General features: G+C 49.8%; 1 protein-coding gene across 1 annotated transcript; it reads left to right on the top strand.

Annotated features, from left to right (window-relative positions):
• Positions 1-7,414: 7,414 nt before the first annotated feature.
• Positions 7,415-13,975, top strand: LOC136118060 (serpin A3-8-like). Its single transcript, XM_065871191.1, is given in 5 exon segments — positions 7,415-8,066; positions 9,748-9,879; positions 9,882-10,020; positions 12,584-12,734; positions 13,781-13,975. Coding segments are annotated over 5 exon segments (1,269 nt in total).
• The last annotated feature ends 324 nt before the right edge of the window (positions 13,976-14,299 follow it).

Here is a 14,299-nt window from a genome sequence, read left to right as displayed (position 1 = left end):
ACTCAGTACTCTGTAATGGCCTATGTGGGAAAAGAATCTTAAAAAGAGTAGACATACGTATATGTATAACTGATTCTCTTTGCTGTACACCTGAAACTAATGAATCATTGTAAATCAACTATACTCCAATAAAAATTTTTTAAAAAGCTAGTTTAAGTTTGTTAGTTTAATTAATATGGTTGCATCTTTAGAGTTATCAACATTAAGTATAATACTTTTAGTGAACCCAATTTTAATATAAAATTTGTTAGCAAGAAATATAACTTGGTGTGATAAAATTTTCATAAGTAAATTAAATGTAAATGGGATGAGAGTTTTTAGGTGAACTCTAAGAATAATTGTGTATTTTGGTATAACTACTTTAAAATAGTTTCACCAAATCTTTTGATAACTTGAAAAAAAACTTGTTTTGTTTCAGAAACTATGCAAAATTCTTGGAAAAGTACTACATCCTGATATAATTTATCAGTCATAAATCTAGTTCCTTTCTTCAAATGTTGTGTCACAGAAATGCCAAATTTTCTTGTCAGTTTCATTATAACAAACTCTCAGATCTTAAATATTGGGTATTTTTAAGTCTTTTTTCATTTACAGAGAGTTATTGTTTACACTGCTGCTTTTACAAATATGTTTCACCTTCAGAGAGATTCATAGGAAGGACTCCGATACTTCCTCTGGAGTACAGTTTTCTGATAAACTTTCAGATCATATCACTGAACTGGATAAGAATTTACAGAACTCGAATGGAGAAACTGATGGCTTCATAAAACTGGGAAAAAGATCAAAATCAAGAATTAAATTCATGGGAATGAGTGAACTGATGAAGATGATAATAATTTGTATGACTTTTTGGTTTAAATATTGCCTATTTTTTAATGTTTCATTCTACCAGATTTAAGGAACCCTCTTCTCTCAAGACATCTATGACTTGCAGCATTTTGATATTGTATAGCTTTGTAAACAATGATGAAACATTTATCTTTTTCTCCCCATCTGAACTCTCTCCAGGACTCAGAAACTCTTAATGACTATTCTTATTTTCATGGCAATTTAGTTATTTACATAAATTCAAAATAATCTGCTCTCTTTAGAACAGGACACAATTGGAAAAACATTGATTTATTACCAAGGCTTTGTTTGGAATGTCATATTTAAGAGTATGCATAAATTCAGATATTACCATCCAGCTTTAAGGAACAAAGATTGACTTTATGTAGCCAAAAATCCCCTTGGAAAAACAGTCTGGTGCTTTGCTCACAGGGTTCCCAGCTGTCTAATCAGGTGAGTAAGGAAGGTCACTTCCTGGCAATTGCAGGAAGCTCAAGATATTTTGGGGATCTCAAGAAGGGAGGGATTCACCTAAATCTATAGGTATTGCAGGCAAAGTCTGATGGCAAGTATATGATTTGGTTTTGCTGGGCTTGAGAGGACCTTAAAGGTTCATTCTGAGATTCCTAATGAAAAGTTCCAGGAAAGCAGATTTAAAAGAGCTTATGTGATCAGTTGCCATTTTTGTTACACTTAGATAAATAAACAGGACAAGTTTATTGATCCCATACTTATGTTAACAAAAAATTAATCTTAACTTGGCAATATTTGGTAGAATGAGGGTGATTTTAGAGAGAAAAATTATGTTTCAGTAATGTACCTTTGTGGGTAATAGATTCTGGTGCTGTTAACTGTCTTTGATGTTTTGGTATTTACCTGTAAACTGAACTAGATCCTGCATTCTTCTAGTTTCCTCCAATATCTGGCTCTGACTCTCCAAAGTACTGTTTCCAGTTTTTCCTCTAATCTTTTTGACTTGCAATCATTGAGAAATAAGACTGCCCTTTTTCTGAAGCCAGGTAAGCTAAAATTGTACAACTCGATATAAACCTCAGGAAAATCACCATCATAGCTCATGTATAGACAATCTCGGTGCCTGTTGCTGTATAAGTCACTCAGAACGATTACCTAAACACACGATGCCATCATCAGAGACATTTTAAACCGCAAAAAGAGACTTAAGCCTTGACATCTAGAAATCTTTTTCAGCTGGTTCCCCTCTGGACTTGGTGCCTTATTTTAATAAGGATTGCAACTAGTCATGCTAATCATTTTTCTAATTTGTTCTCTGTTGGTTTTAAACTTCTTATGTTTTATATCCCCCACTGTTGTACTATGACAGCCTCCAAGGGAACAATGATAGTTTGACATCTGGAGGTGATTGATGACTCCCATAAGATTCCTCCTAATGGAGAGCCATGAATTGCTCCTCTATTGAGTGCCGCCTAAGACTTACTTCCTAGACGGCTCCTTATGGCTCAAATGTGGCCATAAGCTCTCTAAAAGCATATCTCCTGCACAACCACCTCTTTTCCTCCTCCATGGGACATGATTCTCTGGGAATAAGTCTTCCCAGCACCAAAGAAGTCCATGCTGAAGCCAAGTAAACAAATGGTTGATCACCAGTGCTTTCCCCAAAAAGATCTTGAACATAAGGGGGAAATGTGACCGGGAAGTCAAGAATTAAGAATTGTGACTTATACACGTCTCTGCTCAAATGGGTTCTGAACTTTGACCAATTATTTTCTTAATATCGACATCTAGAACATCTGCCCAGTCTTCAGACTCAAGATACATATCAGACCCTTACCCTAAAGTAATTTGTGACTACCTATCTACTTATTGGAACTTTACCCTTAAAAAATCATGACAACCTATCTCTTAAGGACAATGATTTCCTTTCTTTTGTCAAAGTCCATCAAAATTCTTGCCAGATAACATTAACATCCTTGTGGGTTTTGTCTTTATAAGCTCCTGACTCTTTTTTTTTTTTTTTTTTTTTTTTTTTTTTTTTTTTTGCGATACGTGGGCTTCTCACTGCTGTGGCCTCTCCCGTTGCAGAGCACAGGCTCCGGATGCACAGGCTCAGCGGCCATGGCTCATGGGCCCAGCCGCTCCGCAGCATGTAAGATCCTCCCGGACCGGGGCACGAACCTGTGTCCCCTGCATCACCAGGTAGACTCTCAACCACTGCGCCACCAGGGAAGCCCTAAGCTCCTGACTCTTTCTCTTCCTTGGAACACTCTTTTGGTTTTATCTGAATTGGTATCTTCCAAACCGCAATTCCTAAGACTCTAAAAACACTCGTCTTGCTGCAGGTTTCTGTGTTTTCATAGTCAGCATATTCTGCTCCCCTCAACCCGCTTAGGCTACATGGCTGTGCCCCGTCAGCCTGTAAGGTGTATATGAATACGTGGGGAGATTAGCAGGAGACAGATTCCATATTAGTAGGTCTGGAGTAGGTCCCAAGAGTTTGCCTTTCTACAAGCTCTCTGCTGTTGGTCTGCAGACCACATTTTGAATATAGCAAGGGTGTCAAAGCTCTATCCCTATGGGCAGGGGTATCTCTTAAGACACAAGTATGCCATTAATTTCTCTTTTTTTTTTCCCTTTTGTGTGGTTCAGAAATATTGTCAGGGTCCCCTGGACTCAGAGAAGGGAATATTCAAAAAAGATTGCTGACTCAGGAGGTAAATATCCTTCAGTGATCCTGTAGCCTCAGTGGCCTGTACAGAGATGACCTGGAGGGGACCACTTCAAACATCCTCAGAGTTACTTGGAAAAAGTAGAAATATTTTCTGCCTTCACATTGACTGGAGGTTCAGACTAAGTCATTTCAGTTTTAAGGAAAATGAAGGCTCTCCTGGGGCCAGAGAATTTGTGAACACTCGGGGGAAATGTTGGGACAATGTTAGTAGTGATGCCTAATGTCCATTCTCATTTTCTCTCCCCTCCCAATTTTTAGCTAAGACGTGGCACCCAATGTAGAATATTGACTGCACTGAGCAGCTTCCTTTGCACCTTTGCAACAGGTGTGACCATATGACCAAACTCTGGCTGGTGGAACAGAAGTGGAAATAACATAGACAACATTTAGAACATTCCATTCAAAGAAAAGGGTGTGCTTTTACCTTCCCCTCTTGTCCTTAACTGGAAGGTGGACACAGCAACGACCCATCTGGGACACGGCAAATAAACGTGAGGAATGGCGGAGCGACAAGATAGAAGGAGCCCGAGTCCTGACAAAGTGGGACCACCATGTCAACCCACTGCCAGCATCTGGACCTACATGAGACGGAAATAAATTGCAGTCTTGTTTCAGCCACTATATTTTTGGATACCGTGTAGCTTAAAAATACGTAACTATTCTGGAACTATTTGGTGTTTGAAAGGACATAAATTGTCATTTCAGGAAGGGTGGGACCAAAACTTTCTTAGTCACATCAATGCTTTACCGTCAACAAATATTTACTAAGTAGTAAAAGAGGGAAGCGCTGTACAACCCCCCAACCAAATCCTGTCCTACTAGAGCTTCCGTTTAGTATAGACACCTCGGTCAGGGAAATTTTGTACCTGCATTTCAGAGGCGAGGAGATTAATGTTGAGGGATTGACAGTAAATTGTTTGAGGTCACACCTGGTGAGTAGTACTTTCTTGATTCAGGTATTCAGGCTAAAGCCATACCCTCACCACTAAGTCAGTGGTTCCCAAACTATGCTTGGTGGAACCCCCAGGGGTCACAGAAGTCTGTCAAGGGTTGTCATGGAGGGAGGGTTGTGACTAAGAGGGGTAAAAGGGAAGGATTTTCCCTTGAGCTTTGGGACTAGCTCAAAGAGAAATCTAAGGAGACCTCGAGGCCAGGGATGAAGGTCAACCAGCTCTTAGGGTGAACTAGTAGTGAAGGGGTAAGGACAAAGGCCCAGACACAGCAGGCCTCCAAAGACAGATGGCGCCAGAGACCAGAGAACCCTGGCACTTGCGCTCTCAACACTGCACTGAGGCCTTCGGGCTCACACTCCCTCTCTGGGAATGTAAATCGAGCTGTAGACAAAGCGCATTACCTATTAAAAACAAATCTGAGTTTGTGTTTGGACATTCCTATCACATACAGACAGGTGCACACATACACAAATCAAAGAAAAGTGACTTATGAAAGAAACACAGCATAACGTTTGGTGGGGCTGTCCCAGAGTGACACAATTCTAGGGAATATTTCCCGATGTCCGTCTCTACATTCTCCGGTTATTTATGTGGTCCTCAGTGAAGTTATCACACACATGGGGAAAACTAACAAGACCAATATATTTTTTTAAAGATCAATAGTCAGGAATGTTTTTCCATGTCCCTTATTTTTATATTCTGAGCTTTCACACATACTTAAATGAGTTTTCTTAACAGGAGAAAACACTCTCAAGGGAAATTTTTTTTTGTTTGTTTATTTTCAGTTTTCTTTTAAGAGACAAAAAGTTAGCGATTTCTGTAACAAAGTTGTTCAAATAGATGTAATAAATCCTGTTACCGGGAATGGTCATCTGCCCATTTCCAGTCTGAGGACAGAACACCGTTGTCCCCGCAGACATTTCGCAAGCAGGGGAGGAGATCTTTGCGGGATAAATAGACAGCAGCACCCATGAGAATCCAGCATCCCGGGCAGGTGGCGGCTCTGGATCCACTCCCCACATCCCGCTCTCCCAGGCAGTTAATCCGTGATGCTCCCACACTGAGAGCAAAGGGACCCCCTTTCCACGGTGGTTCTAGGACCCTGTACGGGGCCTGTGGAACGTGAGGCAGGAGGGAGGTGGGGGGACTTATGTCCGATGCTGGGAGTGTTCTGCCCCGTCTGAAGACCAGTCCTCTCTCTGGGTCTCAGTTTTCATCCTGCAAAGGGAGGGACATGCTACCAGGGCTTCTGGGAACATTTCGGCCTTTGACTCTGTGGGATTCTGATTCGAGCCAGCTGTGCACCCCATACAGCTGTGCGTCCACCGTCAGGGTCAGAACTTCCCTGAGGGCCGTGCAGTGCGTCTCCTTGCCTGGCACAGGCGGTGCTCTCAGAGAGCCGGGTGGATGGAATTAGCGCACAGTGTCCCTCTGGGCAGAGGCTGTGGGGTCTCTAGGGGAGTTTCCTGGGCTCCACTGTCCCTATAGGGTCCCCGGTCAAGCAGACAGGAAGGTGCGTCTGTCCAGCAACTGAAAAGACAGACTGCTCAGACACACAGCCAGCTCTCCAATCCAGCCAAATAACAAAGCACTATTTCTCCAGGAATAATTTTAGAGGAAAATGTTTAACTCTTTTTGAAAGAAACGACTGCATTGGCCCTGAGTAAACTATAAGTTGGGGCAATTGATCGCCTCTGTCCCCAGGCTTGTCCTAAGGCCTTTCCACTGGCCTCAGCTCAGCTCCCTCCCCTTCTCCGCCCCCTCCTCTCCCCTCTCGTCCCCCTCCTCTGCCTCTTTTCTCTCTCTCTTCCTCTCTCCTCCCCTCCCCCCAGCAGCCCTTTCTCCTCTGAACTCTGAGATGAGGGGCCAGAGGCTGAAGGTAAGCAGTCCTGTTGCTGAGGCCTCCAGCTTTGAACTCAGCCTCTCTCAGACTTTCATGCAGTAGCTCTGTCCTCTGTCCCCTATCTTCAGGGATCACAGCTCTGGCCTGTAGGGTCCTAGTGAGGGTGGCATGTGGAGGAGATGACACCGCTGGAACTCCTCTTATGAGCCCAGCACCTTCATACTTCATGTCGCCTGAGCCGTTCAACATGGACAGAGATGGGACCTGGGGCTCAGTCACTTGCTTGTGACCACAAAGCACTCACCAGTGGTCGAAATGGAATCCTTGTCCAGGTCTCTGGCACTCTGAGACCACGCTGCTTCTCCCCACTAGGAGGCCTTTACAGGTTTATGGTGGAATCAACCACCATGTGTCCACCTGCCAGGGGCTGAAGAGAACACTCTACCCTCCTTTGATCTTTACAGCAACACTTATCAGGGTCACTTAGGCTCCAGCGCTGGCCCCGCTGCTTGCGGTGGCCTCTCTCACTGAACACTTACTGCCACCCGGCACCACGATGTGAGTGCCTCCCTAATGCCACACGCTTGTCATCAAGAGGCCGGGAGAGGTGCTGTGTCCCCTAAGTCCAGGACTCCGTCCTGGGGGGCAGACAAGGGACATAGTGGAAACGGAGGCCCTGCTGTCTGGTCCCCTCTGACGGTGGCTGCTCTCCCAGCAGGAGGGGGATGGGTTCTCACTGGAAAGCACCTCACACCCATCACCAGCTCCCCACTGGAGCCAGGCAACCCAGGCTTCTCGCCCTCGCTCTTCTACTTCCTTGCTGGGTGACCTTAGAAAAGCCCCTTTCCGTCTCTGGGCCCAGTTTCTCCATTGGGGAAATCGGTAACAATTACAAGACTTGCATCAAAGAGTGAGAGGGAGCCCAAAGCCTCCTCATGTATGTTGGGAGCCCAGGAGGGTGCCTAGAACTGGGAGGTCACAAAGCAGCAGAGGCAGAGAGAACAGAGACCACGTGGGGACACTGGGTGGTGGTTGGGACATCATCGGACACACCGAGATTTAAAGGAGCTTTGCTTTTCAGAGATGAGGGCAGAGGGAATGTCCCCACTCCTGGCTCTGGGGCTCCTGGTGGCTGGGCTCTGCTCCAGTGTCCACTGCCTCCCAGGGGGCGGGCTTGACCCGGAGGATGTGACCCCAGAGGACCAACACAAAGGGGCACCTGTGGATGACCACACATTCGTCTCCAGCAACACCGACTTCGCCTTCAGCCTCTACAAGCAGTTGGCTTTGAAGACCTCCAATGAGAACGTCATCTTCTCCCCCCTGAGCGTCTCCATGGCCTTGGCCTTCCTGTCCCTGGGGGCCCGAGGACCCACCCTGACAGAGACCTTGGAAGGCCTCAAGTTCAACCTCACAGAGACCCCCGAGACAGAAGTCCACCAGGGCTTCCAGCACCTCGTGCAGACGCTCGGCCGACCCAGCGACCAGCTGCAGCTGAGCTTGGGCAACGCCGTGTTCGTCCAGGAGCAGCTGAAGCTTCTGGACAAGTTCAGGGAAGATGCCCGGGCGCTGTGTGCCTCCGAGGCCTTCTCCACCGACTTCCGGGATTCCGACACTGCCAAGAAGCTCATCAATGACTATGTGAGGAATAAAACGCAAGGGAAAATTGTGGAGCTGTTCAAAAATGTTTCCCAGAGCACAGTGATGGTCCTGGTGAATTGCGTCTACTTTAAAGGTGGGTGCCCTGTTTAATTCAGAAGGAAACACACTTTTGGTTTTGTGTCTTCAGGGCTATTTCTGTCCAGCCTCTGCCAACTGTGTCGTTCGGTAAAACATAGAGCAGGCTGCTCCTGGCTGAGGGGGGCTTGGGCTCCAAGGCTCTGCCTCGATCATAGGCTTTGTCTATTTCGGGGTTTTCTAAATCACAGCTGACTGTGTGGGACTTAAGTGCAGGGGAGCCACTAACTCTTTGTCTGAGCCAGAGGGAGACTTTTTATTCTGATTTAAACTTGCCCGGCTGCCAGAAGGAAGGAGTTTTCATCTCAGCTCTCTCCGGGGTGGCCGGGAACTCCAGGTTCCTCCCTAATGAGATGCTTTCGGACACGCTCAGGAAGGCCTCAGCTGTGTACACCGTGGGCTGTGTCTGACGGGCTCCGTCTAAGGGGACTTAGTCTCTGGTGGTTGAGGTGAGGCTGGTGGCCGTCTTCACAGTGTGACAGCCTCTGAGCAGCCTGGTCAACACAAGGAACTTCAGTTGTGCTGTTTCATGACTATGAGGGTGGAATTGGCAAGGCCATCATCTGAGGGAAGACTCAGAGGACAGCAGCCAGCAAAGACTCTTTCCCAGATTCTAGCTGGCCCAGTGCCCAGTCCCATTGATAGAAACTCAAGATTGCAAACCTCAGCCTGAAAACTCATAAGGATCAGAGTGAAGGCAGATAGATTTCACACATAGAGCCAGCAGTGCAAATAGGGACACAGCATAGATAAAGACAGAAGGAATGATCGTTGAGTCAGGGGGTGGTCACGTGCCTAGGAGACAAGAGCTCTGGGGAGACAAGTTAGCCCTGTGCTGGGAGCTCCTGGCTGCAGCCATGGCCAGCCCTCCTGGGTCTGTGTTTTCCTCTGTAAATGAAGGCATAGAATCTCATTTCTCTGGAAAACTAATCCAGGCCTGTCCTGCTATGTTTATTCTTTCAGTTTCCTGTGCTTTCCTCTCCTACAACCCTGCCCTGGTCTAGGACTTTCTCCTCCCAGATCTCCCCACCAGGGGCACCCCAGCCAGCCCTGCATTCCCTCTGCTCCTGCCTCTAACTCTGGGGACACAGGCAGGGGTGGAAACAAAGCAGGAAGCGGGGGTGGATACACACTCCATGAAGCCCCAGGGCCCTAATCTCCCCAAGAAGCCCCCATCACTGAATGCTCCATCCTCCTGCGGGAAGACCCCAGCTCTCTCCTCTGCTGACCCCGCCCTGCCCTCCTGGTACCCATGTGGCTCCTGCTTCAGCCTGGCTCACAAGGCTGCGAGGACATGTGTCCTCCCTGCAAAGCCAGTGACTAACCACTGGTCACTAACACTGTTCCCTCTAAGGACCAGGAGTTCCCATTTCTCCGCAGTCCCAGCCTCACCCCGTCTCTCCCTTGCCCTGTCCTGTTCCTGTTGGTTTCTCACGTAGCACAATTAACCAGGCTTGTTTCATGTCCCCCCTCCCAATCCAGACCTGTGGGCTCACCCCCATCCCCAAGGGCCTACCCACCTGCCCAGGTATATGTGCAAACCTAGCAGGGCCATCCCTAGAGGCACGTGGGGGGCTGCTGGTGTGGGGAGGGTCTCCCCCGCTCAGGGACCAGGGCAGAAGAGTGAGACGCCTGCAACCCTTGCACCACAGACCCCTCACCTGTCCCTCCACCTCTAGCCCAGTGGAAGAAGCCCTTTGATCCCAGCCATACTTATAAGTCAGAGTTCCACGTGAACGAGAACAGGACAGTGGAGGTGCCCATGATGACCACTGGGGGCCTGGAAACGCCTTACTTCCGGGACGAGGAGCTGCCTGCACCGCGGTGGAGCTCAGGTACACCAGCGACGGCAGCGCGCCCTTCATCCTCCCTGACGAGGGCAAAACGCACGACCTGGAGGCCAAGCTGCTCCCAGAGACGCTGAGGAGGTGGAGAGACTCCCTGCAGCCCAGGTGACTGTCCCCAGGACCCGGAGCCGTGGACCCACCTGCCTTCTCGGCCCTTCCCCCTCTTCCAGGACTCCGGACCCCCAGCCCCCGGGCCTCAGTAATGTCCAGGGGTGGGGGCAGAGGTGGGAGGGCCCATCCAGGGGTGACCTTGCCCTTGGCTGCCTGCGTGGCTCTGGGCCTGAGCTGTTCCTTCTCTAAGATGGTGACATCAGAGGGGGCGGGGCTGAGGGTTCCTCTGACACTGACATGCGCTGAGTCGTGAGGATCCTCACACAACCCCAGGACACTCACGCTGTTCTCTCCGTGGCTCCACCTCTTGCAGGTGGAGCGGGGCAGATGGCACTGGGATCAGTTGGGGGCTCAGGTGAGACAGACGTGAGCATCAGCTTTGCACGGGCTAAACAGTAATTCACTCATTTACCCGTTCAGCCATTCAGCACTGATTGGATGAGTGAATGAATGAAGATCAAGCTATGTCTGAGGGACTAACTTAGACTCTGAGGGTAGGTCAGCGAATAAAACGTAAATCCCCCGCCCTAATGGCACTTACTTTGAAGTTGGAGGACACAGACAGGAAATAAATATAGCAAATTATTTGGTACTTTGAGAGGGGAGAAATGGGGAGGTGGGGATAGTAAAGCACAGTAAAATCTTGAAAAAAATGGGACCCGCAAGTAGCTTGTGATTGTAAGCAGGGTGGCCCTTAGGTGATGTTTGAGATGAGGGATTGAGCCATGTGCATATGGTGGGGAAAAGCGTTCCTGGCTGAGGGAACAGCCAGTGCAAAACCTGTTTAGACAGGAGGGAGCCTGGTGTGGATGAGAGTTAGTGAGGCCAGAGCAGCAGAGCAGAGGGAGGGAGAGGGAAAGTTGGGAGAGGTCAGGACCCCAGGGGGGATCCAGGTCACTTGGAGCCTTGCAGACCCCTCGACGCGCCCCCTCTAAGGGAAATAGAGACTCATCACAAGGTTTTGGGCCAAAGAGTGAACGATCTGAGTCATGTTTTAAACGGATCACCCAGGTCATCCAGTGGAGGACAGACAGCCGAGGACCAGCATGGAGGCAGGGAGGCCAGCCGGGCGCCCAGTGCACTCACCCAGGGGAGCCGCTGGGGATGCACCAGGAGGAACCAGGAAGGGCGGAAGGGGTCGGGCTCTGGATAAACTGAGCGCAGACACACAGGCCAGGACGTGGAATTCAGGAGACCAATAACAAGGGGGACGGCAGAGGGAGAGGCACTTGTGGGCGCAGTGTCCGCTGCGGGGGAGATAGGGAAGGCTGTGGGCAGCTATGCAGATCCTAGGGGCAGCGGGTGTGGCAAGTACGTTATAAACCGCAAAGAATGAGAGACCTGCCTAGACGTGACATTGAGGCTGCAGTCCCTTCCCCAACCCCTGTCCAGGGGACCGGGCGCCTTGGGGCTGCCTGACTCTCAGCCCCTCCTCACTGCAGATCCCAGGAGACTCCAGGACACGGGACCCACCCTCCCCCTGCATGTACTGCCTTCCCTACCCTTTCCTTCCTCCAGTACCAAGAGCTACCACAGGGCAGGGGCTCAGTGAATAGTTGTAAATGGATAGAATATTCATCAGACATCTTTGATTTACAAGCACTGGGGGAACCAGCATCTACAGGCTCCTGGCCCATGGAGGGCGCTCACTAGGGAACTGTTGAATGAATGGATAAAGGAGGGGGGAGGGAGGGAGGGAGGGAGGAAAAATGGCCTATGAGGAGGAATAGGTACCTCCCTGCTCCCAAGGGACTCAACGTTTAATGGGAGCCACAGCCTCCTCGTATTTGGCATCTGTAAGAGCTGATACGGTGAGAAGAGTCTTAAGGGAAATAGAGACAGAGAGAGAGGAGGCATCTGGTGCTCCAAGAACCTGCTGCCACCTCTGCTCAGAAGCGGATGCATCCCTGCCCTCAAGGAGCTCACTGGGAAGACAAGATAGACATGTTGGATTGGTTGATTCAGGTCCCCAAGGCCCTTGAATGCAGTCCCCAGCCCTCCACATCCTGCCCAAGCCCCTTCCCGGCCCCTCCCCTCCCCACTGCCCGCACTCAGGCTGCCTCTGTGTTGTGGGGCAGCCCTTCTTTCTTCCCTCTTTCCTGCAAGTGCATCCTCCTGCCTCCTGGACTCCTCTTCACCCAGTCAGCTCCGTTCACTCCTCCGGGACTCAGGGTCCATGCCACCTCCTGCAGGAAGCCTTCCTGGTGCCCTTGGAGCAGCCGCCCCAGCACAGTCTCCCAGAAGCTGTGGAATCCCTGTTGGAGGAGGGTGTTTCCCGTGCCCTACGGGCTTACAGGGAGAAGCAGGGCCAGATGTGGGCACCGCCCCAGCCCCAGCCCTTGTGCACTGCCTAGCACGTTAGATACCTGCCGACATGATGGATAATTAACGAATTAAGGAGAATTACCCCGAGGGGTCTAGAAACTGAGGAAAGGAGTCCTTATTCCAGGGAGAAAGGGGTAGCTGGAGTGGAAACCACAGAAGACCAAGCTGTGAGGTGGGAAAAGGCGGGCTCTGAGTCAAGCAGAAGTTCAAGTTTGTTTTCCTCATTTCCTAGACGGATAGATGAACTCAACTTGCCAAGGTTTTCCATCTCCAGCAAATGTAAGCTGAGAAGCATACTTTCCCAACTGGGTATTAAGAAAGTCTTCGACCACGAGTCTGACCTGTCAGGAATCACAGAGGTCAACAAGCTGGGGGTTTCCGAGGTGAGTCTTTAAAACTTTGGACAATTCATCCTTCTTATAGGAGCTTGAATGGTGACAGGTAGATGTTTGGCTAATTCTGAATTTTCAAATTCATTGAATTTCCTATAACTCACTCATCCCCCCGGGACTCCCTAAGCCCAGGAGAGCTGGGTTACAATCGTGGTGGGGAGCTGTCCCCACTTTCCCTGAAATCTAATGTGACCCAGAAGTCTATCATTGGGAAAGATCTGAAATCAGCAGTGGACCCCATGCCAAGCTCTACTCTTCACTGCCTATACAGTCAAATACTTAAAATCTCGTACCCCTCAGTGTTTTCATCTGTAAATGAGGGTAAGAGTTCTTAGCCAGCATGCAGAGTCTAGCAGAGCAGGTAAGAGGTTATAGGTACTAACAACGGCTACGGGGCCATCGTGATGGAAATACACTAAGAGCACAACACAAGAATACCAGAGGCCCTGGTACCGCAATCCTAGAAGCAGAGAAGTCAGAGTGAATGGGGGAGGCTGGGCAGCCCTGCAGTCTCCCCTGCACCGCACCTGCCAAAGGACCTGGCAAAGGAGGTCCATGTGCCAAGGGGCCTGCGGGGTCCAGGGATGGGAAGCCACATCCTACACAAAGTAGCCGAGGGCTCAGGGACATTTCCACTGGGGCAGGAGAGGAGCAAAAGCAGTGCCCGCCCATCTGCTGCTTCGACATGGAGGGACTGTGGACAGCTGCCTGTAAGAAAAATATATTGCCTTGCCCCTCCCCCTACACTAGGGGGGCATCACAGTCTCTGGACTCAGACAGAGAGGGACCCAAATCAGGGAGCCCCTGCTCTTTGCCTCTCTGACCCTGGGCCCAGCACTCGCAGCCTCACTTTGCACATCTGTGCATCACGACTGCAAACCAGCTGAGAGTTTGTTGCAAGGACAAATTGAACGGGTTGACAGCACGGTGACAGACAGCATCAGGTGAATGAATGCCAGTCCCCTTAGTGGGGGTCAGGCAGCTGCTCACATCCTACTCCCCTGTGTCCAGTGGGTGATGCTCTGGGGTCCCCACAGGTGGTCCACCAGGCCATGCTTGATGTGGGCAAGGAAGGCACGGAAGGGGCTGCTGCCACTGGAATCAAGATGGTGACTTCAACCTTACAAGCGTTCATTGCTAGTTTTGGCAGGCCCTTTCTGATTTCCGTAATTCACAAAGATACTCAGAGCATCATCTTTTTGGGGTAAGTCACCAAACCCAGTCAAGCCTAGGCCTCCCCTCTGAGTGGCGGGTCCCCTCGCTAAGTAGCTAGTAGCCCTGGTCCCTGGGAGCAGCCTGGCCCCTGTGCACCGAGGAGCCCCCTGCCTGTTCCCACCTGCTCACCCTTGGGAAGGTGACAGTGACTCTGCTGGGGGCTCCACATGCACAGGGAGTCTGTGCCTTGGTCAGTAAGAGGCTCCGAGCCCTACGAAAGCAATAAGCCACCTTCCTTGGACTGGACTCTTTCCTGTGTGTCTCCACCCTTACCTGCGTGATCCCATGCCATGGGCAGCCTGGGCCCCGAGGCCAAGCCCCCTGACCTCCCACACTCGCTC

The sequence above is a fragment of the Phocoena phocoena genome, chromosome 2, assembly GCF_963924675.1.
Source record: "Phocoena phocoena chromosome 2, mPhoPho1.1, whole genome shotgun sequence".
In the NCBI taxonomy this organism is placed as follows: Eukaryota; Metazoa; Chordata; class Mammalia; order Artiodactyla; family Phocoenidae; genus Phocoena; species Phocoena phocoena.
The sequence above is the reverse complement of the archived record's forward strand: the minus strand, read 5'-3'. Positions and strand labels throughout refer to the sequence as shown.